This window comes from Synchiropus splendidus, chromosome 18 (genome assembly GCF_027744825.2).
Source record: "Synchiropus splendidus isolate RoL2022-P1 chromosome 18, RoL_Sspl_1.0, whole genome shotgun sequence".
Classification (NCBI taxonomy): domain Eukaryota; kingdom Metazoa; phylum Chordata; class Actinopteri; order Syngnathiformes; family Callionymidae; genus Synchiropus; species Synchiropus splendidus.
Genome location: NC_071351.1, coordinates 8065149 through 8088534, shown reverse-complemented (window position 1 = coordinate 8088534; position 23386 = coordinate 8065149). Strand labels below are relative to the sequence as shown.

At 40.6% G+C, this 23386-nt stretch overlaps 4 protein-coding genes across 10 annotated transcripts in view; 2 read left to right on the top strand and 2 right to left on the bottom strand.

Moving 5' to 3' along the window:
- LOC128749693 (helicase ARIP4-like) overlaps positions 1 to 1888 on the bottom strand; it is an 87268-nt gene extending 85380 nt beyond the window's left edge. The window contains exon 1 of the mRNA XM_053849551.1: positions 1798 to 1888. The gene's annotated coding sequence lies outside the window, so the exon portion shown is untranslated. The remainder of the gene's footprint in view (positions 1 to 1797) is intronic.
- bsna (bassoon presynaptic cytomatrix protein a) overlaps positions 1 to 6560 on the top strand; it is a 58289-nt gene extending 51729 nt beyond the window's left edge. Inside the window, exons 12-17 of one of the 4 annotated variants that reach the window (XM_053849542.1) lie at positions 486 to 570; positions 674 to 805; positions 896 to 954; positions 1177 to 1287; positions 1368 to 1445; positions 1578 to 6560. In XM_053849542.1, coding sequence (XP_053705517.1) covers positions 486 to 570; positions 674 to 805; positions 896 to 936 — 258 coding nt within the window. In that variant the 3' untranslated portion in view covers positions 937 to 954; positions 1177 to 1287; positions 1368 to 1445; positions 1578 to 6560. Of the gene's footprint in view, positions 1 to 485; positions 571 to 673; positions 806 to 895; positions 955 to 1160; positions 1288 to 1367; positions 1446 to 1577 lie in introns of all 4 variants that reach the window. The other 3 variants (XM_053849541.1, XM_053849543.1, XM_053849544.1) reach the window with 3 other exon arrangements.
- osbpl2b (oxysterol binding protein-like 2b) lies at positions 3049 to 18395 on the bottom strand. Of its 3 annotated transcripts, XR_008412972.1 has the most exons (16): positions 18284 to 18395; positions 13515 to 13785; positions 12237 to 12360; positions 11828 to 11903; positions 11598 to 11732; positions 11424 to 11521; positions 11165 to 11347; positions 10937 to 11044; positions 10447 to 10536; positions 10181 to 10301; positions 10000 to 10122; positions 9337 to 9460; positions 9138 to 9228; positions 8670 to 9007; positions 6480 to 6561; positions 3049 to 3179 (listed from the first exon to the last, which is right to left on the bottom strand). XR_008412972.1 is itself a non-coding variant. In XM_053849575.1 (14 exons), exons 2-14 carry the CDS (start codon positions 13549 to 13551, stop codon positions 8905 to 8907), a joined length of 1410 nt encoding a protein of 469 aa, XP_053705550.1. In that variant the 5' UTR covers positions 13552 to 13785; positions 18284 to 18395; the 3' UTR covers positions 6611 to 8904. The 3 variants fall into 3 exon arrangements, 2 of the variants coding, with proteins under 2 accessions (XP_053705550.1, XP_053705549.1); XM_053849575.1 differs by lacking the exons at positions 3049 to 3179; positions 6480 to 6561 and having other exon boundaries at positions 6611 to 9007; positions 10000 to 10119; XM_053849574.1 differs by lacking the exons at positions 3049 to 3179; positions 6480 to 6561 and having other exon boundaries at positions 6613 to 9007.
- Positions 18396 to 21326: 2931 nt separating this feature from the next.
- Positions 21327 to 23386, top strand: part of soga1 (suppressor of glucose, autophagy associated 1) — a 35484-nt gene continuing 33424 nt past the window's right edge. For both annotated transcript variants that reach the window (XM_053848536.1, XM_053848537.1), the window contains exon 1: positions 21327 to 22540. In XM_053848536.1, the coding sequence (XP_053704511.1) occupies positions 21605 to 22540 (936 nt within the window). In that variant the 5' untranslated portion in view covers positions 21327 to 21604. The remainder of the gene's footprint in view (positions 22541 to 23386) is intronic.

Below are 23386 nucleotides of genomic sequence, written 5' to 3'. Positions count from 1 at the left end.
ACATCTTTTCTTGTGAAAAGACCACTCACAGTGACTCAGCAAAAACCCTCAGAGAGATATAAAAAAATGCAGAAGTTCAGGTCTAAATGTAACAATAGAGGTTCATTTTGTGATCGCGCTGAGAGGATATTAAAACCAGGTGCAAAATATCGATTTCATGAGCCAACACTGATATGAAAACTCATTCAGCGTGAAGCAGGTCCGCACAAATTATTAAGTTCAACCCTCCATCGATATTTGAGACCTTAAGGTCCTCACCAAAAGTCCTGCACAGTGAGAAACAGCAGGTCTACTACGGACCTTGAGTGGACGACTGAGCTCATCAGCTCTATAAGCAACACCCAAAAGAGGAGAGCCTTTTCGCTGAGCAAACTCATCGTCTGCACCCCTCTAGCAATGATGAATGAATGATGGCTGGCTGGATGAATAAATGGCATCGTCCAACAAAACAAATACTGAGCCTTCTCTCTCCTCTTTCTCCTCAGACAAAGATCGAGACCCCTCCGGTAACAGCCATTGGAGCAAAAGCTGCCACAATAAAACCAGGCCAGCCGCCGCTCACAGGAATAGGTACAGACAACCATATGTTTTCGGAATGCTCCCAGGATGCAGATATTTGGGCCATTGGATTTATGGGTTACTATTCAATGAACTGTCTTCACTCTCTCAACAGGCTCCAAGGCTGCTCCTCGACCCGGAGGTATCGGTAGCGCAGCAGCGGGTCAGCCCGGAATGGAAGGAGAAGGCATGCTGTCTAAAATCCTGCCCGGTGGAGCTGCTGAGCAAGCTGGAAAGCTAGGAGAAGGTGTGGAGTATAAATATTTCTGTGCCCTGATTATACTTGTACGCGACAATAGTACCTTCACTTCACCCACTTCTCTACTTCCCTCCACAGCCATCTCCGGTTTCGGCAAGAAGTTCACCTCTTTCTTTTAAAAAGTGACCACGAATTGAGTGAGTTTAAATAATGATGTGGTTCATTTATAAAACTCAAAGAAGTTGTGAGCGGAAATACATCTGATGAATGATACTGCAGTGAGTCAGCAGAAATGTATGCAGTGTGAGAAAATGCCCTATGGTGTTAATAATTAATTCAGAAATTTGAGTGTTGCTGAATATTTATGAACCAAATGATAACCAATGACAAATAACATTTCCAGGACTTGATATCTTCAGGATTTTGTACCAGAAAAACCTGTGAAGTTCCTTTTTTGGCTCGATATTATCCATGAAAGCGAGGAAGAGAGAGAAAGGAGAGGGAAACAGAAGGTGGAGTCAAGGACACTGGTGAGTGTTTAGCTTGTATTTTTGAGAAGAGATGATGGTGAAGTGTTTACATCAGGAGCTGAAATCTCTGCTTCTTGCAGCCAACACGGACTGTGATCCTCTGGATGCTTCATGTTACAGGCCAGAGAGACCCCACCGCTCTCTCCGGCAGACAGACAGTGAGTCATATTTGGCGAATTGGTCCCTAATGGGTTCGAGATGGGATTTAAGTGCAAGTGGAAGTGACTCCCCAAAACATGTCTGTAGGCAAAAATTTAAACCTAACATAACCTGCGTTCTACTTTTCCCAGATCATTCCATGCCAACTAGCATCATCACAAGGACTTCTCCATCTGACCATCATCTACAGCCAAAGATTCGGAGTGCAGCCTCCAACTGAGTGTGGTGGAGCAGAAGGAGGAGCTTCTTCCAGTCCTCTAGGGGGAGCTCTACCAACACCATCACAGATCAATTGTGTTCCACCCTCAAGGAATACAAGCCCAATGCATGCAACAGTGGTGGGTTACTCACCGGCAGGAGGCGTGATGGAATCCTCTGTGTCACAGTCCTGAACTCAAACTTGAATCCTCTCTTCTCCTCACTTTCTCCCTTTTATGAAAAATGTAGAAAAGGAACTTTAACCTGCTGAATAAGTGCAGGATTTTCTGGTACTAAAGACCTTCTCTTCCGGGAAGAATTGAATGATTCAACTGCCACACAGTGCACAGAGAACTTGTGTCCACGTGTGTCTCTATCGACATTCCGGGTCGGACCGTCAGCTTCCACACTTCAAATCCCCAAGAGTCTTCAAGAGCGCAGAGAAGGCGGGATAATGGATGGGACTTCATATCTAAGACCTTACACTGTTCATCAACAGAGGCCATAAAGACAATTGCGTCTTTGCTCAAAGGCTTCAACAGGAGAGCGATTCCCAAAGTGTCACTTGGGGATCAAGGAGCCTTTTGTGAAAGGGAAATGTCGAGGCGTGTTCCGATGTGCTCGAGTTCAGCCATTACAAAGCCATGAAGACAACGTGTACTTACAGCACTTGTTGTGAAGATAATAACTCCGACTGCACGATAATTGGTATTTCTCACAATGTTGTCCATTGTGTTTTTAATTTATTGTGCTTCAGTTACAGTTTACAATACTCGCCTTAAATGTTTTCTTTTAAAGTAAAGATGACTTATTTTTATCGTGCCACACCTTTTTTATGTATCAGCAGTGAGAATATTTATATTTTTTATATGTTACTTATTTTAGTTTTATATTTATTTAGTCCATTTTTTGTTACAGTCGTCATCATCGATCTATTACAGAAGCAATAGACACAGGTAGGAGAGTAAAGAGCACAATGTTGTGTCATGTTAAATGTTGATAGAAACACTGTCTCCCTAACTTAATACTACTATAGATGGCTCGTGGAAGCTGTAAACACTAATTTGGTCCCAAGTCAGATCTTCCCTAACCATGACTGAGACATCTTCCTGGTCGCATCTGGGCGCACGGGAGGACAGCAGAGAGGCACTGAAAACAGCCGACCAGTGCACCGCTGAAACAGACCTGGACTGTCATTACCTGCAGGGGTTGGGTTCAGACTTTCAAAGAAGGACATGAAGTGTGACTCTGCAAATACGACCCTTAACACACCAGAGCATGTGTCTTCACTCAGAAACGTGCACAGCACACACGCCAAAGCACACTTGGTGTCAAAAAGAAAGCAAAAGAAATCCATGTGACTGTGGATTCAAAAGTCACTCGCCTTTTTTTTATCTTTTCGTTTTGTACCATGGCGACGTTCCCGGCCTGCAACCCGACCCTTGAACCTCTCAGACTGTCAGTTGTCAAGGAAACTTCTCAGGTCAGTGTTCTCCCTGCTGTCGCTCCTGCAGTGCATTGTGGGATCTGCAGTTCTCCAAAAGAAAAAAAAAAGAAATACTGTCAGGCCAAACAGTTCGAGGCCTTCAGCGAAATCAACCAACTTCTGCTGTATATTGTCTGTGTGAACGCTCGCTGGGAACCTTCGCATGCTGCCCGGCGCAGAAAAAACCTCAGTCACCTCTATATTGTTCCTAATGTTTGTATGTACAGATTGTGTGTATGTGAGTGTATGGGGCAAGGGGGGTAGTGTGTGTGTATTTAATAATCTTCATCTAATGTGGAAAAAGAAAACAAGACGTGTTCCACCACGACTAATAGAAAGGCGACCTCTCATCTCCAGTCGTTCTATGCAATGAATCACATTCGGAAAAGAAGTGGAAGGCGACGGACACATTAGTTACCGTGAAGATTCACATTGCATCATTCCGCATTTTTGTGATTTTTGTACAATGTGTGAATTATAGGTCACCTGGAGGTCTGAGAGTTGGCATGTTACCTGGCATGTTGGTCCCCTCTTTCCCCTGGGAAAGCTAGACAGAAAGACAGTCCTATCCTTCCTCAAAAGATCACCAAGAAGTTTTCGTTGTACGGAGTCGAGATTGTATTGATCGAAGGTGAAATGCCAACCGCGCCGCTTTCCAGAAGAGAACGTTATGAAATATACATGCTATCATTTGCATCACAAAGGAGGCTAACTGCTTGTGTTAACCTCCTTAAAGAGTATATTTAAACTGAAATCAGGTTTAAGAAAGAGGAAGAAATTTGAGGTCAACTCCCGGGCCGGGTTTTTGACAGCGGTTTATTTGGTGTTTTGAACGCAGCACACACACTTATCAGGAGGGTAAGACTTGCTGTTAATAGTCTATATAACAATTCATTCAACCACCAACAATTTAAGAAGGAGATCAGATGAAAAAATATATATCTATATCTATATGTTGTAACATAAACTAGGTTAATTCAGATTTGATGATAGCTCTGGAGTAAAAAGAGGCCCTTTTTCTTTATATTTTTCTGGAAATAAAGTGAATGTCCGCATCATAGATTATCATTATGAATTGTGTTAAAGAGTATAAATATTATCATTTATATAGATCTAAAAATGAGAGCACACAAGGTATTCCAGATCTAATTTTTCTAAGCGTGAATGTCAATACATGATTTTAGAGGTTCATTTCTTTGATCCCAAAATGAAGCAAGCAGATGGATAAATATCTATATTTTTTGTGATGCATTTGTTGACTATTTAAGAGTTTATTTTATCATGAAAAGTGAGGTTTTAATCAGTGCTAAAGAGTTATAACAAAGATTTATTAAGAGGTGCAATACACTAGACTCTTACATACAGGTTTCATTAAGAGACGCACGCGAGTCAGGTTTTTACACGGTACATTAAGATTGAGAAAATAAGAAATTAAATCGACTGCAACTTTAGTATTTTGGAAGTAGTGAGTCATAAATATGGATATTTCGGCCTCACGAATCCACAGAGAAATAGAGAATCATATTAATTCTAAAGGAGCAATAAGTGAACTTTCAACTGGAACAATAATCAAGAAGTAATAACACAACGCTCCTGCTGGTATATCTATCTATCTATATATAATATGCATCAGAGCAAGGGCTTGCAACTGAAGTTAAAAGCCATTTTGTGTTTAATGACTCAAGTTGAACAGTGATTAGAAAAGCAATTGTTTGTGGCAGAAGCACAAAGATATTGAAAAGACGTTTTTTGTCAATGTTACATGTTTATTTAACATGAAAAAAACTGAAGGTCCAGCAATATTTGTGATTTACTTATCTGAAATTGGTGTTTATTGTGCTAAAAAACATAATGTGCAGCTTCCTAAAGCCGCTGAGAATACGAGTCCACTTGAGTTTGTAGTTATTCCAAGTCAATATTTTCACGTTTATGGCCCCTTTTATGTTAATTTTAAGGTGTTTTTGGTCAATATAGACACACTATACAATCAAGAAAATTTGCTGATAGATATTAATTCCAATAATCTGTAATTGATTTATAATGGAAGCGATACTGAAAGAGTAGACAGATGTAAAATGGTCCACCTGTAATGAATCAACAAATGCATGATCTCCACTGCTCCTCCATCTGGAGCGGACGGGCTGCCAGCAAGTGTAAATACCAGAGTAGGATCCTTGCTAAAAAGGTTCTGAACAACACATAGTTCGGAGATTTATGAACAAACATCTCAACACTTGACAACGTAGTGTACTGTGGTTGGCTCGTGCCGAAGGTTAATAAAGAATGGAGATATATTTAGAAACATATAGATTCCATGGAGTACATGTTGTGTTTGTATAATGGAATGGCATATACATATACAAAAACAGTTTATTTTGCTTCCATGCAGCATTTCCATCCGGTTGGGCAGATTGTTGGAGAATAAGCGTGAGAGGATAAATTGAACAGACGTGTAAAAAAATAAAAACCACACTGAATGGGTGAATATACTGCAAAAAAAAAAGAGCCGAAAAACAATGACAAAAACGTTCCATTCACTGTTGTAAGTGCAATGATCTAAACTTCCTGTTTCCCCATTGTAAAACCTTGTGTATGTTTCTGTGTATTCCTCCTGTAAATGGGTGTAGTAGACCTGGTGCATCATGCCATGTAATGTGATGAATGATAAATTATGACCTTACAATACATTTCAATCAGGAAAAATAAATAAAATAAAGGAAAATATATGGTACATCAGCTGAGCTTCACCTCTTTCGCTTCAGGTTTTAATTTCTTGGTCCATGTGACTGATATAGGTAAGTGAAAGATTAAACCTGTACTAAAATTGGAAATATACCCCACTTATATTATACTTAAATAGTTTGCATCAACATGACAGTTGAGAACCTACCATTGCTTCAATGGCACATCAAACGCCAACGGTTTCATCATGATCAATTGGAAATTCAGTGACATCTGCTGGTGACTTTAAAGATTGTAATCGTGTTGTTACAGGTTCTCATTCACCGACAACTGTGATTCTCAAGTGGCGAGTGGGACCCAAAAGTGGGTGGTGGAAAATAACACTTTTATTGCATTAAACAATGTTAAATTTGTTTTATTGTGTTGTATGTGAGGTTCAAAATATTGCTTTTCTTGTCATCTTTATTTTTTCATTCACTCATTTGGGTCAAGTCCTGTCACTAGTGCCCCAAAGCCAGTCCACTTGAGAACCACAAGGAATTGAAGCTGAATGGGTTCCTGAAATATTAGCTCAAAATACCCACTATCGTTGTCAGTTCCTCCATGATTCACCAGCTTTCCTGAGATGACAAATAAAATCTGCTTGTTACTGTGGACCTTTCCTCACCTCCATGTTCATATACATGAGGTCTTTTAGGCTGAAAGATCATCATCCGAGATGTCTCAGGAACAACTACTCTCAACTGCAACTGCAAAACAATCACAAACACATTCATGAATTTAAGAGAAAAAAAAAGCATACTCAAGGGCTGAAATTAGGATTTTATTAGTAGACATTTCCCGTGTTTATTCATCTACGAAGCTGTCGACAGTATGGATGTGACCCCCCTTGCAGTCCCCCACCTCAAAATAAAACATCTGGTACAATTCTCTCAATGCAAACCTTGTTTAAATACTATAAAAATAAATCAATTGCACAAAATAATAGGCCATCTTACTTGCCATTACCTTTGTGTACACATTTACAACATGGAGAATTACAAATCAGGAGAAAGAGAAACAGAATTGAAAGGCATAAAAACAACTAAATCTATGTGGATGAAAGAGCATGTAACAGGAATGAAAAGTAGATCCAGCTGGATGGCTTCTACAGTTCTATTTTTAGTGTTGGTGTACTGTAACAAATTGTAAGTGATGTGTTTACACTATGAACTGAAGGAGAGCAGCGTTTCATTAAAATAATAAAATGGCACTGAAAAGTAAAGGTGGGGGTATTACAATAAATTCCGAAAGAGAGGAGAACATGCAGAGTTGTGTTTAAAAATGTTAAAACACTTCACCTAGATTATAGCTTTTTTATGAGCCGACTTGCAGTCAGGCTCAAAGAAAAGCCATTTGAGAGTGTGCTCAACTCAAATGAGGAAGTTAAGATGACCAAAATGATAATATGGAAAACACTGCAACTGTGTTCTGCCACATCCTCGCAGCAAGTCAAGCTGCTGAAGGCTTTATGAGCCACACAAATTTTGAAATCACTTGAAAATAAAGCTTTTTTTTTTTTTTTTTTTTTTTTTTTAAGGCGAGGTATCACCTCTTTCATCTGCAAGCCATCATATCTCAATCTACTCCATTTGTGATAAGAAAGACCTGCATGATATATAGACTTTCCACTCCTCTAAATCAGTATTTTAAATGGATAAATATTTAGGGACTTAAAATGAGACTTAAATTACCAACAGACGACGCTTCAAGGTAATGACTGAAAGCGCTGATAGACTTGGTCGGTCAATAACTTTACAGTGAAGACAAATAGAAGCTCCCTATTTGGCAAGAAGTGGTTGGCTCTTACTTATGAATATACAGCATGTGTGAGTGGCTGAAACACATTCATAAACACTTCATTAAGGTAGTCTTAATGTCGTAGTAGTAGAACCTGAACTGAGCTGTTGACATTTTCAGTTCGCACATTCGTCCTCTTCACAATAGTGTTTTTTCGGAAAGTGTCGACTTTTTGTCGAATTTTTTAAAGTGAAATATTAACTCCACGTTCCAGCAGTGATAATGATGACATACAGTATCATACAGACATGAAGAATGTTTTAATCGTGCTATTATGACTGGTAATAAAGTCAATAACTTAGGGGTGCATATTTGGATCTTCCCACCACTCACACAGTCAACACTCGGTTAATATGGCTTCACGTGTCTGTTCACAATAGTTAGAATTGTTACTTACAATCTGTTTCCAAGTCCACTCACACGCCCGTCACACTTGAACAGTTTAAGGGAGGAGTACCAGGAACTCTTGAAATAAGTATTTTATGTTCCAGTATTGTTTTTTTTCCCCTTGACTCATGAGTTGGCAGGTTCTTCAGCTCGACCCACATGAGAGCTGAGGGCACACAGGCTCCATTTTTCTTGATCAGCGTGTCTGTGACCCGAGACGTCTTTGCTTTGATTTCAATCAGGTGGGAATGTACCTGTTCTCTCATTCATTGCTTATCAGAGACAAAGTATGTCTGCAGCCACGCAAGATAAATATCCAGCTCTGATCTCAATAAAAGCATGAAAATGTAGTCTTCACTGAAGGTGTTGCTGAATGACAAAGGAGCTGTGTAGACAGGTGTATGTACAGTGCTCAAAAGGTTTCAGCCAGTGCCCCGATATATTGAACAGATGGAACAACCTGGTGTCAGAGTCACTTATCACTACTGCTACGTTCGCTTATTCACCTGCACAACGGTCACTATTCAGGTAATGGTTCCACCGCGTTCTTCTCATCACAGCTTCACAAGATTGATTTTGCACTGAACAACTGCGGCACAAGGAGACATCTGCTGGTTGTTGGGTGACTAACCTAGGTCGATGAATGTGATGTGACGGAAGTATAAAATCCTGAAGACTGGGGCCTCAAGCAGGATGCTTTGCGTCTTTGTTCATTCAAAACTGCACTGGGGTGTTACTGAGGATGCAACGAGCACGCTGAAGTCAGAAAAGAAGATGCAATTAAAGTGAATTACTCAGAAGTCTGTCAGACTGATGACAAGGCAGGTGTCGATATCTTATAAGGGAGGGGTGAAGGTTGGCCTCGATCAGTAGATGTCAGGCAGATCCTGGTAGTTTCTGTTGAAATAGCCTCCAGAATATATCCAGTCCTGGGAGCCAGTGCAGGGGTTGGTGCCCATCTGAAACCACCTGGGCAAAACAGGAAGACGTGAGACCTTCCTTAGACAGCACTAAACCAAATTGTGCAAACTTAAAATGAAACATTCTTCTCTATATTTTTCATATTAAATATAAAGCACACACATTAGTGTTCACTTACCTTGTGCTCCACTCTTCATCGTTCTTGTTCCTCTCTTTCCTAGCTGCTCTCTGTTTTTCCTCAAGCCTCTCCTTCTCTTCACTAGCTTTATCTGCAAGAACAAAGTACCACCTTCAACATTTTATAGTGGCATTATAAAGATCAATCCTGTTGACTGACAGGTTTTAGAACAGGTGTGAGGTGCTTCAATAATAATTACCCATGTTGCCATTCTCCATGGCTCTGATATCAGGCCTAAACCGACAGTCCGTGGGGGCCAAGATGGCTTCCATCCTGGGGTCCAGCTCATTGAGAGACATTGCAAAGTTGGTGAAGTTGTACATCTGGGAAACAAGAAGGATTTGAGAAATGCACTCGCTCAAAATCATTTTCGATTACTCCAGAATACTAAATTACCATTCACTGTAAACATATTTCAGTGCAGTTAATGCCAAATAGAAAACATTCCAAACACAATATTGTCACAGCTAAAACACAGCATGCTTAATATGGTGAGAGAGAATTTGATATTTTTTATGTATTAAGTGACTCTTCTGAATGAGATTTGTCTTCAAAGGTAAATATGATCCTTCTCTTCTTAACTGTGGGGTAAAATATTTCATCTCGTACATGTCCAAGCTTGAATTTAACTTCATTCTTGCTTCAAGCAAGTCGACATTTCAAAGTCGACACATTACAGCAAAACCACTCACAGCTATAGATTCCTGAGTGCAGGACTCACACTGGCATTTAAATCTGTCAGATGCTCATCACCAGTCCCTTTCACTTTTGACGCCTGTTAAGTTACCTGATAAAGTTGTGCACCTTTTCTATTGTATTTTGTTTTGATTAACAAGTTCCGACTTCAATACAGTTAAAATACCTTAGCCGAGTGCGGTGGTCTGGAGTCTATCCTCCACAGCAAAGTACTTCCTGGTACGACTGACACCGTCTCCTGGACTTCTGGCATGTCGTCGGCGTCATCATCGGCCCTCTCTGACTCCTCCTGGTAAAAACAATGTTTTAGACGACTAGACTCAAATCCACTTTGATCAACTGCTCACATTTTTGTGTTTCTTGTTGTCTCCTTTCTTCTCTGCCTTTTTGTGAGCCTCGTAGGCTTGTACGTCCACACTCCATATGCACTCTGTCCACTTCCCATAGACAACACATAGCTTCTTTTTGCTGGAGGGAACAATATGAATGGGGGTCAGGAAGTACAGTAAAATACATATTTAACAGTTGAAAAAGAAGCCAGAGACAAGAAACAGACAAGCTGGACGCTTGAGCAGAACAAGGTTAACATAGTAACTTGGGGGGAAACACAAACCTCTTATCCTGGATATATCCCTCCACTCTGTGCAGCTCTTTGCCAAAAATCCCACACGGTTTAAAATTCAACACACACTTGTCTCCAGTCCTGCCAGCAGAAAAAGAAAAGAATGGGGGTTAAAAGAAACAGTTAAGACCTCTTCTTCTGACCGTGACTCTGTTCAGAGATTCACAAACTTGTGGTGTTTAGACCCAGTTTTGGTTTCATTCGTGCCAACTTTGAATCAGTTTTACCAGTGAGGACTGAAGTAACCTTCACAAAATATTTTTTTGAAACTCAAATGATTTTTAAAATATCAAGATGACAAAACAGCTTCATCTTTGTGGCTCACATTGAATTTAAATGATCAGTTTATAGAACTCATTTGCAAATGCTGAACCAAAACAAGAACAAAGAGCAGTTTCAGCAGGTAAACGCACTGACACAGATGGAGAACTGCTCTGGGGTTTTCATGATGAGTTGTGTCAGCAAAGAGGAGCTCACTCACCTGTGGTTCACGATCTCAACAGTGCCGTACTGCTCTATCCACAGTTTTCCCAAAATGATGTTGTGCACACAACAGTGTGGGTTACTCCATGTGTAGGCCTCATTATACCTGGAGAAGACATGGTTGGCTTGGATGAGAATGTATACATTGCTGCAACAATGCAGATATAAATATAAAATTACAAGTAATGTGTTTAGATACGAGACGTGGAGGTTTGCACGAACGTACTTCAGTAACTCTAGTGTAATGGTCCCTTTTGGCTCAGCTTCTACACTCTTGCCCCAGAATTTCAGCTTGGGGTAGATGGAGCCATGAAAGACAAAGTCTCCACCTAAGCTCTCAGCATGGAAGGCACTGACTGGAGGATGATGGGATACCTGCTCCGAAACCAACCGGAAGCCCTGATCTTCCCTGAAATCAACAATAAAATAATAAATAATTATTAAAGTCGCCCTTGATAACACATGTTGTTGTCCTCTGTGTGCACCTGATGAGTTCATAGGTCTCTCCTAGCAAAGGATTGAACGGTTTTCCAGTTCTGTCCCACTGTGAAGCAACTGCTGACACAGCGAACGCAGCAACCGCCTGAGGAAAGACATACGACAGGACATTTACTTCTCATGTAAACACATCTGTCTCTACAAGTGTGAGAATCTCTGACCTGCATTCGTTCTAGGGGGTCCGGCAGCGAACAGGCTCTGTTGATGAGGTATGTGTGTTCCATGTATTCTGTGATTCTCTGCAGAAAGCTCAGAGGCTCATTGAAGACGATGGGCATTGTGATCTTCGACAGTTCCTAAAAGAGAATATGGGATCAAATAAGATCTAATTTCCTACAGTCTAGACTATTACATATAAATCGAATTGTATTTTTGAAATATCAGCTCTTACCAGTCCAATGCATTTCCTTAGGATGCTCCAGACACTGACGTTGTTTCTTGAAAACATGGGGGCAGGTAATGATGTCCTGTCATTGAAGAATAAAAAATAATGAAGCAGCGCAAACAGGAGAGTATCCCACAAAAAAGGCTCTCTTAAGTGTTCATGTTTTGAAACAATTCAAAGAATGCTAAACCATTATCATATCTGGAACATTCCAGCTGAACTGATACTGACCATGGCCGAGGTTGAAGGTGAGCTTTTTGTATCTCTACAAAAATCACTGCTGAGAAACTGCTAAATGGACCTCAGATTTAGATCAGATCATGCAGACTATTAAACGTGAGTGCTATTAGCAGAGTCTTCACAAGATGCAAATGCAACGTGAGAATAGTAAGAGTGTGCAGGAATGCAGCAATACCTGTATTTCTTGATGCCATTCTCCTGTGGCACCGACCCGTTGTTTTTCTGACTGCTGCCAAACACCAGTGCATCTTTAAAACTGGCCTCTGACACCCCTTCGTACGACTCGTCCGAATCTAGGCCTGACAGGGGAAGAAATGTCCCGATTAAGACTTGTCAAGGTTCAATTTCACCCAGGAAGATCGTAATAAGACACCTATTTGACCTCTTGAGTCGACTGTGGAGGGAACAAAAGCCATTATCGACAGTTTCAGGGTGGAGTTTAGGAGGTGGCTTCACGTTGGAATCTCACCAAAAGCTCAAAATAGACTAAAGGTTGAGACAGGTTAGAGAAAAGGGCAAGAAAAAAATCACCCCGCCCATTACAAATAATTTGGTTAAAGGCACAGCCTATTATTTCCTAACAAGGCAGACGGGCATTTCTCAAAAGGTGCGTAAGATCCCATTTAACAGAGGGAGGACAAGACGAACGAAATTACTTTGTCAATAGGAATGCGTCCAGCTGTGAGAAGACCACTCCTTTATTTGCCCCAAAAGTGGACTCATGTCCACAAAAGAACAACTGAATTCAATATAGAGGCCAATATCAACCGAGGGCATGTTTTCTCATGAATAATTGACAAGTCTCCATCTGTATCTCTTTAGTAAGATAATCTTGGTATCGCCTCTTTAATACAAAAGCAAACATCTAAATATTTTATTAAGCTTTGATGAGAACTTCCAATTCTCATTCACCCGGTGCGTCCACCATTCCTCCCTCTCATTCAACACTATTCCTTATGAGCATTAAGAATCGTAGAGATTTTGGAGCCAAGAAAGAATCACCCCAGAGTTTAGCAGGGAAAAGAGAGGCAAAACATTGTATTCAACACACATTGAAAAGGTCTTTTAAGTAGCTCAAAAATAGTGGAAGGAAACAGTTAAGAAGATTGTGACGTGAATGGGAGCACAACCAGAATAGCACAAACCTGTTTATGAGTAAATAGAGTTGAAATAATTTATTTTAACTCCCTTGGTAAATAATAACAGGTCAGGGAAGAGTCACATTTTGAAAGCAAATTTAAGATTCATTTTCTAAAGCAGGTTAGACTCTTTATTATTTTGAGGTCAGATTTTCTTGCTCATTTGGTAAATAAACTGTAAAAAAATCGTGCTGCGCTGTTATTCACATTAAACGTTGAGGTCTATGAAGGAAGTATGAACCTCACTTGTAGTTTAAATATTGTAATATATATTTATACAAAGGGTATCTTCTCTGAAATAAAGCTTAACTCACCAGTTACGGCATCGAAAAATTCATCTTCATTGCTCATCTTCCAGCGTCAAAGCCGACCAGTCGATAAGGAAAGATGTTGAACTTTTTAGCACATGTTCCTTCTGCTGGAAGCACCTCCGAGTTCCTCTGGAGGGCAATTGGACTATCAAGGCGATTTGGAAGGCAAACAGTGGAGTCTTCTGCCAGTTGAAAATGTGAATCAGGGCAACTTTGCTGTTTGCTTAACAGTCCGTTGTGCACTTTCCAGTCCTTGAGTGAAGCAATTGGAAACCTGCATAAAAAAAAAATTCCACTGAGGTAAAATGTCATGGAGCATTCTCAAATGACCAACATACATAACACATCTGATCAGGTAGCAGTTAGTGTATGAAAAACAGAAACTCATATAACACTTCGTTATTTATGAGATGGCATAAAATGCTGAGTCATTCCAAATGATTTTCTGTGAGTCCTAAAAGACAACCAAACAAATATGGACCTGGTCTTGCTGACCGCCTATCTTTTTATCATGGGCTGATGAGTCCAAACAGAGAGTTTTCTAGTCCAGTTGCTGCATAACTAGGACAACACTGCCACAGGCATTGGAATGCTTTGTTACTTTTCTTGCAGGACATTGCTTAACATAATTGAGCAGAAATTCATGGAAAAATTACACTAAATAATAATACAGGAGTGATGAGTAATGGTGGTGTTTATTGTTTTTCATGGCTGTACAGTAAAGGAAGAAACAATAGGCTGACTATGAAACTTCTTCTACTAAACCATTGCTTGTAAATTTTGTGTATCCTTCGCATGCCTTCAGGGATCAAATGACAGAAACACAGAGAAATTATTCACAATTTTGACAATTTACACTTTATCCAGACTCAATCTGCGATAGGATATTACTGCGAATCAAAATAAAATAATGGCTGAATAACGGTACGCCATAAAACCATTGGGTGCTCTCAATTACATAAGATACAATATAGAAGTCAAATGTTTTCATTACTCGCACAGTAAACACGCTTCGCACGTTAAATATTGACAGACAAGGAGTCACAGTCCTGGAATCATTCAGGGATGGATTATTTTTAGGTCTGCCTCAACATAAGAACATTAGGTACGAGATACTAATAATAGAAACTAGACAATCCAACTGTAAAAGTCTGGGGGTTTTATGGAGTCAAAGGTGGTCCTTGTTGCCTAAAACAACTCATGGAATAACAATCTAGCTCATTGTCAGTTACAAATAGTTATTTATCTAACCAATGTAATCCAACCATGTTTCTTATTAGACAGCAAACTGCCAATAAGAACAAACAAATTAAGATATCTGGCTCAAATGCAATTACAAGCTATTCTAATCTGTCTGCAAACTCATTATCTGCCGCTTAATTCAACAGTCCATTTACAGTTTTCTTTTGAACAAAGGGTGCAGTTATTTAAACGTATTTAAAATTATACTTGAACTCCACCCAAGAGTTGGGCTAGCATACATCATCATCAACATGTGTTGATCCAACTGAAGCACACTTGACCTCGATACAAAAAATTAAGCTTGAAACCAACTCTTCTTCACTGTATTGCTATTCTCAAACTACATATTCAGTACTCATATACAGTATTCTGTTGTGTCAGTTGCATCATTACAAATCACAGGGGAAACCACACAGACGCTTTTCATTGAATTTTAAGATAACATAGACAAAATAAACCCTGGGAAATAACATGATCAGGTCTGTCTTGTTAACCAAAACCAGAGCACACAAAAGGGACAGACAGACTTTTATTTGTGTGAGATACTTCTATGAATACGCAGCAGAAAATATCATTCACTTGTTGCAGCAAATAAAAAAATAAGAATACTGTGTTGAAAGTGGACACATTTATGCCACAACCTTGACCAGTTCCACATCTAATAAATTGCTCAAATTAACGCAGTCTATCATGTAGTTTTAAATATGGCCAAACACAAGCACACTCTTACATGAATGTCTTTTCATTTTCAAGAAAATCTTGGTTGTGTAACAGTCCAAGTGGGTCGAGAAAAAAAAGAATTAAGTAGGCAAGTAAGCATTGTACAATCCTCCAAACACACATGCAGATAAAGCTGAAGATAAGCAGCGATTGTACAATGATCTGCCTTTGTGGGCAATCACTTAGCCCTTTTGCTGCTGAATTGTCTTCATTCTTTAACTGACAGAGGGTCAATATTAGTTATTCGAGATGTTGTTTTTAAGGTTCATTCAGTCATCCAGTTTGCCTTCTGTCAATCTATTTTCCGACAGGACAGAGGCTGGGCTTGAGCTTTTGACACTGAAGCAGTCTGACTCGAAAAAAAACACACCTCTTTCATTCAGTAAACACACACCTATCAGATCATTATTACACAGCTCTGAAACCTGCGTAAGACGATTAAAAGCAAAGAGTAAAAACAAATGGATCTGATCCAAATCACAAATCAAAGGAGCTTAATATATATGTATATATATATATATATATATATACTTAATAACTAAAATGTGGTTAAAGCAAATCTGCTACATCTGATGTTAAAAAATCTGGCTTTTATTATCCAATGGTAAAAGGAATCCTGTCAAGCAAGATGAGCAGCAACTTGAAGATGACAATACAAGTGGCTAGTGCTGGGCAGCGTTCACTGTATTTTCTGGTGCATTAAATAGTTTCACTCTCGAAACAGAAATTACTTTTAAATTGTGCAGAAAAAAATGGTTTACAATTAACAATTTAATATATCTTTGTACGCTCAGAAAAAAAAGAAAATAGTAATATATAGGTAATAGGCTTAAGTGAGCAGGTTTTGGGATTATGAACACAACTGTTGGTCCCTTGTTTGACCAGCATATAGATACAGAGCCTCACAGTTGCCGTAGAAAACAAATGCAAATAAGAACACTAGGATCAGGGTTCAGGACGTATACATAGCCACACCACAGCACAAAACAGTTAATATTGATTTCTAAAATGTTACCAATTTCAGGTGCAATCTCCGTGATCTTTCAAAATGTTACCTTTGCTCCAATGTTTCCACAGCTGAAAAACTCAAGGGAAGTTTCAAAAGGGGTGGTTGAATTAATGATCAAATAAATGTGAAAACTGAGCTGCCCCTTGAGTGTGATGCAACACATCCGAATTGCTACCAACGCCACAGAGAACCACAAGGGATATTTTGAAAGGGAGATCAGCTGAGTCCAGTCAGACGACCAGTGTCTTTTGTACTGTGTGAAAAGTTACATAAACACAATGGAGTGGTTTATAAATACAGTACAAATACACTTGCATATTGGGGAAACACGTTGAATGGCACTTGCAAATTCTATACAAAACATATATAATGCATTTCATAAAAAAATAAGTTATATGATCTAACAATTTCCAATTGCCAACCAGACCAATTTAGAAATGATAGGCTCATTATGCTTCATTTGATCAGGGACCAAGTCGCGTTGGCAGCTGACCCAGGTTACCCAGACATCATTCCTTCCAGCAGTGAAACTTTTCCTTAGAGACCACAGTACTTAGCGACCGGAAATATCAATTAAACATATACAGCACGTCTCCTTACAATGGTTCATAGCAAGGGCTCACTTTCGGTAAAGTCAGCATTTAATACCTTGCTTCAGGAGTCGTCTGCTTGTCTTGTGCGCAAGTATAAGAGCTTGCTGTTTTTCTCCGAGATACAAAGTAAATACATGTAAATACTTCACCGTGTGTATTGGATATAACATTTCTGAAAAGCAAAACGCAAATTAAAGAGTATATGTGTATAAATATCCTGGATCTGAACTTTGCTATTATGCCAGGTTCTCTCGAGCAGTTAGACAGAATGCATATTCAGGCAAGTCATTAAAGACAGTTGACTCAGCTTCAAGAATCTCTGGCTCTAAAGGTTCTTGAGCAAGCAAAATAGCAGCAGGCGACGTCAATGCAGTCAGTCAAGTCAATGAAGTCCAGTCGCCAAAAAATAAACAACACCTTTTAAATAGGTCAGAGATAGGTGTTAAAGGCGTGTGATGTTACCCACGTTTACTTTGGTTGTTGAACATCTCGGAAAAAAGATGCTGTAACTAATTCTACTTGGAATTGAAAGAGACCTGGTCACATTTAATATATTTTCATCGTTGTGTCGCCTGCAATTCAGTTAAGCTTTTAACTGTCAATTCGAACCTCGAGGCAAAGTTTATTTACACATCATATCAGCGTTTGTGTTAAACCACCTGAAGCGTTGCTCGACAGCCAAAATATCATCCTAGATCGAATAATTCAAGGTGAACTGCAGCACTTATTTTACTGACCTGAGGCAAGCAAATGCACAGTACCTTGCTCAAGGACGACTAATGGGAAGTTAACCTTTAACAGTTTGGCTAAAGTTGCCGTGTTTCCATTCATAGCTAAGGTAGATTTGAGATGTTAGCGGTGCAATAAACGGATGGTAAACGTATATCGACAAACTGAGTTGCCACATACTTTTTGCAAGCTAACATTAGCGCAATCTCGAGTGGCTTCAAGAAGACACCCACAACAAAAAGTTAACAGTCATCGTGTCGTTAAAACATTTTGATGCAGGTTATTTTCGAGACTCGGGCAGACAGTGACTGAACACTGAGCGTTTGACAGATAGCATCAACGTTAGCGGGCGGGCTAAAGAGGGGATGCTAACTAGCAGAGCAAGCCCCCCCACTGCCCAAAACCGACATATATGTGTTTGAAATCACACGTACCTCATACATTACACAAACGAAGACAAACAATATCATTTTTCTTACCACAGCTGTAGCCGAAGGGTGACTGGATCAACAAACCCAAAGATGAACAGGAACTACAGTTTTTAGCCTTGGGTTGACACAGAAGCGGAAGTCCACTGGCAGGAGGACGATGTGAGGAGAGGGATTGACAGGATCATCCGCCAATCGAACACTGGGGCAAAACTGCACAGCCAATCATGGCGCTTCATGTGGGCGGGTGTGCAGAGTAAGGGCCCCTTGAATGTCATAACTCAGAGGAACGAAGAATACATCATATAAATAAAGCTTATATAGAAGTTTAGATCCACATTTCTCTTGCAACAAGCCAATAATGTAGACATGTAATTGTACTATTTTTTATTATTATATTTATTTCGATAACATTGTTTTTCTTGCATTTTGTTTTCACTTTGCATTTCATTTATTCCCAAATTTACATAAGTAGCATGGTGGCGTGATGGGGAGAAGGGAACAGAGGACAAGATGAGAGAACGTGAGTGGCCAGTGTCGCCGAGAACTAAATGGTTCTATTCAGACTCACAGTGGGATGCAGCGGGGTGCACATCCAGTTCACAGCCACATACAAACATGCTGTAAATAAACATGCACGCAAATATTTACTTCCAGTTCCAGACACTACAGGCACTTTTTAACTCCTTTTCTCAGAACAGCCCATTTAACTTAGATTTAAAGAAGATAAGTCATCTGTAATTGAAGTAATTGGAGACATATACGTTTGTTAATCTGTTAAAGTATGAGTTGTGTCATATTTTTTTGTAAGCTAGGATAAGAGTTGAGTTAAGTTTGGTGAGCCATCGCGTCGATTTGATGTGAACTGGAGTTGCAGTTACACTATATTTCCATGAGATGGCAGCGGTTTACAACAGATGAAACCAGCACCCCAAGCCACAATAACATTATGCTTATCATGAATACTGGCCAAGGTCACCCTCGCACATCTCATTACTCCTAAAATTATACTGCATTATAGGGTTGTACTGCATGTAGTTTTCAAGATTTTATACCTGGGATCACACCTTAGTCTGCTCTCAATGAACCTCATGGACGGTTGACTGTCAGGGTGAAGGGTGAGTTGACTGATGCTGCAGTTAAGGTCACAGTGGCAGCTATACATACTGCGTGTTTCCGGATGGTCTGGCGACTTTAAGACATCATCAATTGCCGTTTTTTTGGGGGGAAGAATGTATTTGTCTATTTCTTGTTCATTTTAATGTGAAATCCATGCAGACAATTGCACAAATATGAACTCTCAAGAGATGCAATATAATGCCATATCTAGTTCTATTTAATGACAAACATAGGTGTTACAGTCGTTTCATTATACAAGGTGGGTGGGAAAAAGCATGAAAGTCATTGAGGAGAAGAAGAGAAGCATCAACATTGCAATGGAAGTTGTTTTTTTTCTCGCCAGCTTCTAGCACATAATAGTGGCAGTGCTGATGCAGCTTGTCTTGTGGCCACTGACACATCGTGACTACTTTCCAATTACTGGAGTGAGGATAACTTGCAAGAGCAGCAATTCCTATTATTGTCTTTCTTCATTTTGGCAAAGGCAACTGAAAACTATTTGCACTTATTGTTCAGGCTGTTTGGCAGAGGGCGACATGGCAGGGAGTTTTCCCGGATAATGAAGCGAGTAATGAACCAGCTCTTGGTCTTCGTTCACTACTCCTTTTTTCATGTCCTGACTGAAGTAGTATTGAGCTCCGCCACGGTGTTCAAACCAAAAACTGATGCATCATTTCTGTGGCCTGCCAATATCTCCAGGCGTCAAAACAGCCACCATGTTACTGTTATTACATTGTAACTATATATGGGCACTTAACAGAGAAATGACAACAACAGGAAGGATGAGAGCAATGAATTAAATGCGAGGAGTCGGCTTCACTATATTGTGCTCTTTCAACTGCAGCTTGTGCTTAATGATGACATTTCAGTCGTGCAGTTTCACATGTGAATGTTTCCCATGTAATTTGATGCAGAATCATGTGGGAGCCTTCAATTATTCAACGATTATATGATGTAACAGCAACCCCTTTTCTGCACCATATCGGCTCACTTTGAAAATATATGACATTGAGATTAGACACAGACTGTCCATGAAGTAAATTCATTAGAGTCAATGATAAAGTTTACAAAACAGTTGCTTTGGCATAGAAAACCAAAGCAATTGTGAAGGTTCAATAAACCAGAAATCCAAAGCGGTGAACGCTCATGGGAATCTAATTGCTCCAACTCAAGAAATTCTCTCCATAAATCATTCACGGACAGCGATTCTGTATCGACATCTTACATCGGTTGAGTGGCAGCACTTGAGTGCTATAGACTTTTTTTTTTAACGTCAGACAAGAGTGAGGATGAATTGTACAAATGCTATTTTGTAGAGAAAGAGGACATAGAAAACCACCATGACATGGTGAGTATATTAATATTGTTATTATATCGCTAGAGTCTACTTTTGGTCATTAATAATGGAGGAAATATCAGTAAATGGTGAGGCACATTTCAGAAAAGCTGCACTAACATGTATGTGTTGCTTTTTACTTTACGTTTTAAATAGCAAAGCGACTGTAACGATGCATTAAAAAGTAAATGGGATGCCTTTATTTAAAATGAAGTGAGCATCAGTTGGAAGAGTAGACCCAGCTGAGCAAAACCCGAGACAGACTGGGCAGTGTTACCATGTCAACACTGGAGTCAGGTGAAGCGTCTCCCTCCAACAATAGAAGCAAGTTAAATTAGTTATGATGTCCATGCCTGCGCTCATGGAAGAGTTGAACCTGCAAAGTCACATGAGTTAGAAATACAATCCGTGATATATTGAAATATATAATTCATTTGTTGTTCGTAATGGGTTAAATGTGAAGAATTCAGATTCCATCCATGTGATGTGATATGATGTCTCTCCAATATATCTATACACCTGCTCCATAGATCCAACAGCCATTAAATGAGAGGGTTTTATGCATGTTCTGGAGGGTGGCGACAGAGAGCTGCATAGTTCTTGTCTCTCGCTCACAAAGCCACATCCCGTTATCTGGGCGGAGAGAAGAGCCTCTTCCTGCCCCTCAGTCCTCCTCATAGCAACAAACGGCCGCTTCTGTTTACAAGAATGACACTGAATTAGTGCTCGATTTAAAATCTGAAACCATCGTGGATTTTTCATGCCTTTTCCAGTTCGTCTTGTTTCTAAGTGAGCGGTTGCAGGACTGGATCTTTGGCGGATTGGCGAGTCTTTTGTCTGTTTATTCAGTCCAACTTCTGCCTCCTCAGACCGGAGGTTTCCTTTCTGCTCTTTCTTGTTCCGACTACATGGAATGAATGACAAAAACAAAGGAGGTTAATGTCCAAAACTCTGCGTCTCACCTCCTGTTCGCCTCGTCCAAGGAACGGAGAGTCCATCTCCGACAGAAGATGGAAAACGGAGGCGGAACAGATGGTTCGGACAGCGGGCAGTCGCAGCACGCGGTGGCCGGACAGGAGCATCTGAATCCCGGGGCGCACACCACCGAGCACCCGGTGATGGCTCCGGGTGAGAAGAAGAAGATCAACCGCGCTCCTTCACCGGCTCGACCGAAGGATGTACCTGGCTGGTCTTTTACTAAAATCCGCGGAGGTATAGGGACCCCGACTCTGAGTGTGAAGCCGGGGTCCATTCATCTTGGGAGCCGCATTTCCAGGCGCAGCCCGGTGGGCAACATGAGTGGGAAAGATGGGAAAAATGCGGGGAAGTCTGCGGGGAAATCCACCGCGTCGCTGAACAAGACAGCCAAAGCGACTAAAAGTACCGGCGGGAGACGGAAGATATCCGATGCGAGCATCGGTTCGGAAGATCTATCCAAGGACTCCGGCTGCGCTGTGGAGAAACTGTCCCCCACGGACAGCAGCTCCGAGCTCTCGGACTGCGCCTCGGATGAAAACAAACTCTCCACGGACGCCGTGAGCAGCGACGCCGAGTCTCGGAGCAGTCGCGGCGGCGGCCAGGAGGGAGACATTCCGCTCAGAAATGGCACACTTGCGGAGAGGAGGACCAGCCAGCCGGCACCCGAGAAAGAAAACAAGGACCGACTGTGTCTGAGCACCGGCGAGGGGAGCGCTTCTCCCGGCGAGGAGCGCTCGGTCACCTCGTTTGACAGCAGGATGCCGGCTAGCACCTCGTTAGCTTTCTCAGACCTGACGGAGGAGCTCATGGATGGCATGCAAGAGGAGTTTGTCCGGGAGATAGAGGAGCTGAGATCCGAAAATGACTATCTAAAAGTAAGTATACTCATGCAACTGGTGATAGTTAATTCAATGCTGAGCATATTTCAAAGAATTAATGACACACACACAAGCATGGGACATTAGCATCAGACTGTTAGCTGCCATTTTGCATCATTTAAAACTAGCTCCTATCTCCTGCAGAGACTCAGAACTTGTCCTGCATGGAGAGAATTGTTATTGAAAGTGCATTTCAGTTCATTCATTACTCCATGGAGTGCATTCATGGTTTTTCCCTTCAAGGAGGATGTGGTAAATTGACTTACTTTACCACATGTGGCTGAACAATGAGTCCCTTTATTTGCAAGGATTTTTCACAAGATATTTGTCTTTAGTCAATAACTGAGAAGGCATCTTCTCTCGAATTGTAATGTTGGTTAATCCCTTGTTTGAATGGTGTATGATGACAATTCTACACCAGTATTTTCTGATTGCTTAAATCTGCATCTGCATTATGACTCTGACATCATCATCATGACTGACTTTAAATCAACGTGTCAACACTTGAGTTCTGTGCAAAAGCAAACTCAGTAACAACAACAACACCACAACAACATCAACTTTTAAAGAATATTAAATTTTAGTTGCCATAGTGAGGGGTACACGGTGGTGAGTCAGGTGACAGTTGAGGGGTCAAAACAATTGCAATGCATCATGGGATTTCCTGTCAGCGTAAAGGCATCTCAACTTTCCATGGTTATGCAGGGAAGCTGTGAATTTAATATGCTGGAATCCACCCGTCCTGCCGATCCGAGTGATTGATCCGCTCATAGATCAATACCATCAGAACGTCCCTGAGCACTAACTGGCCCTGGCCAGACAAGCCATGAATTGGCAGAGAAT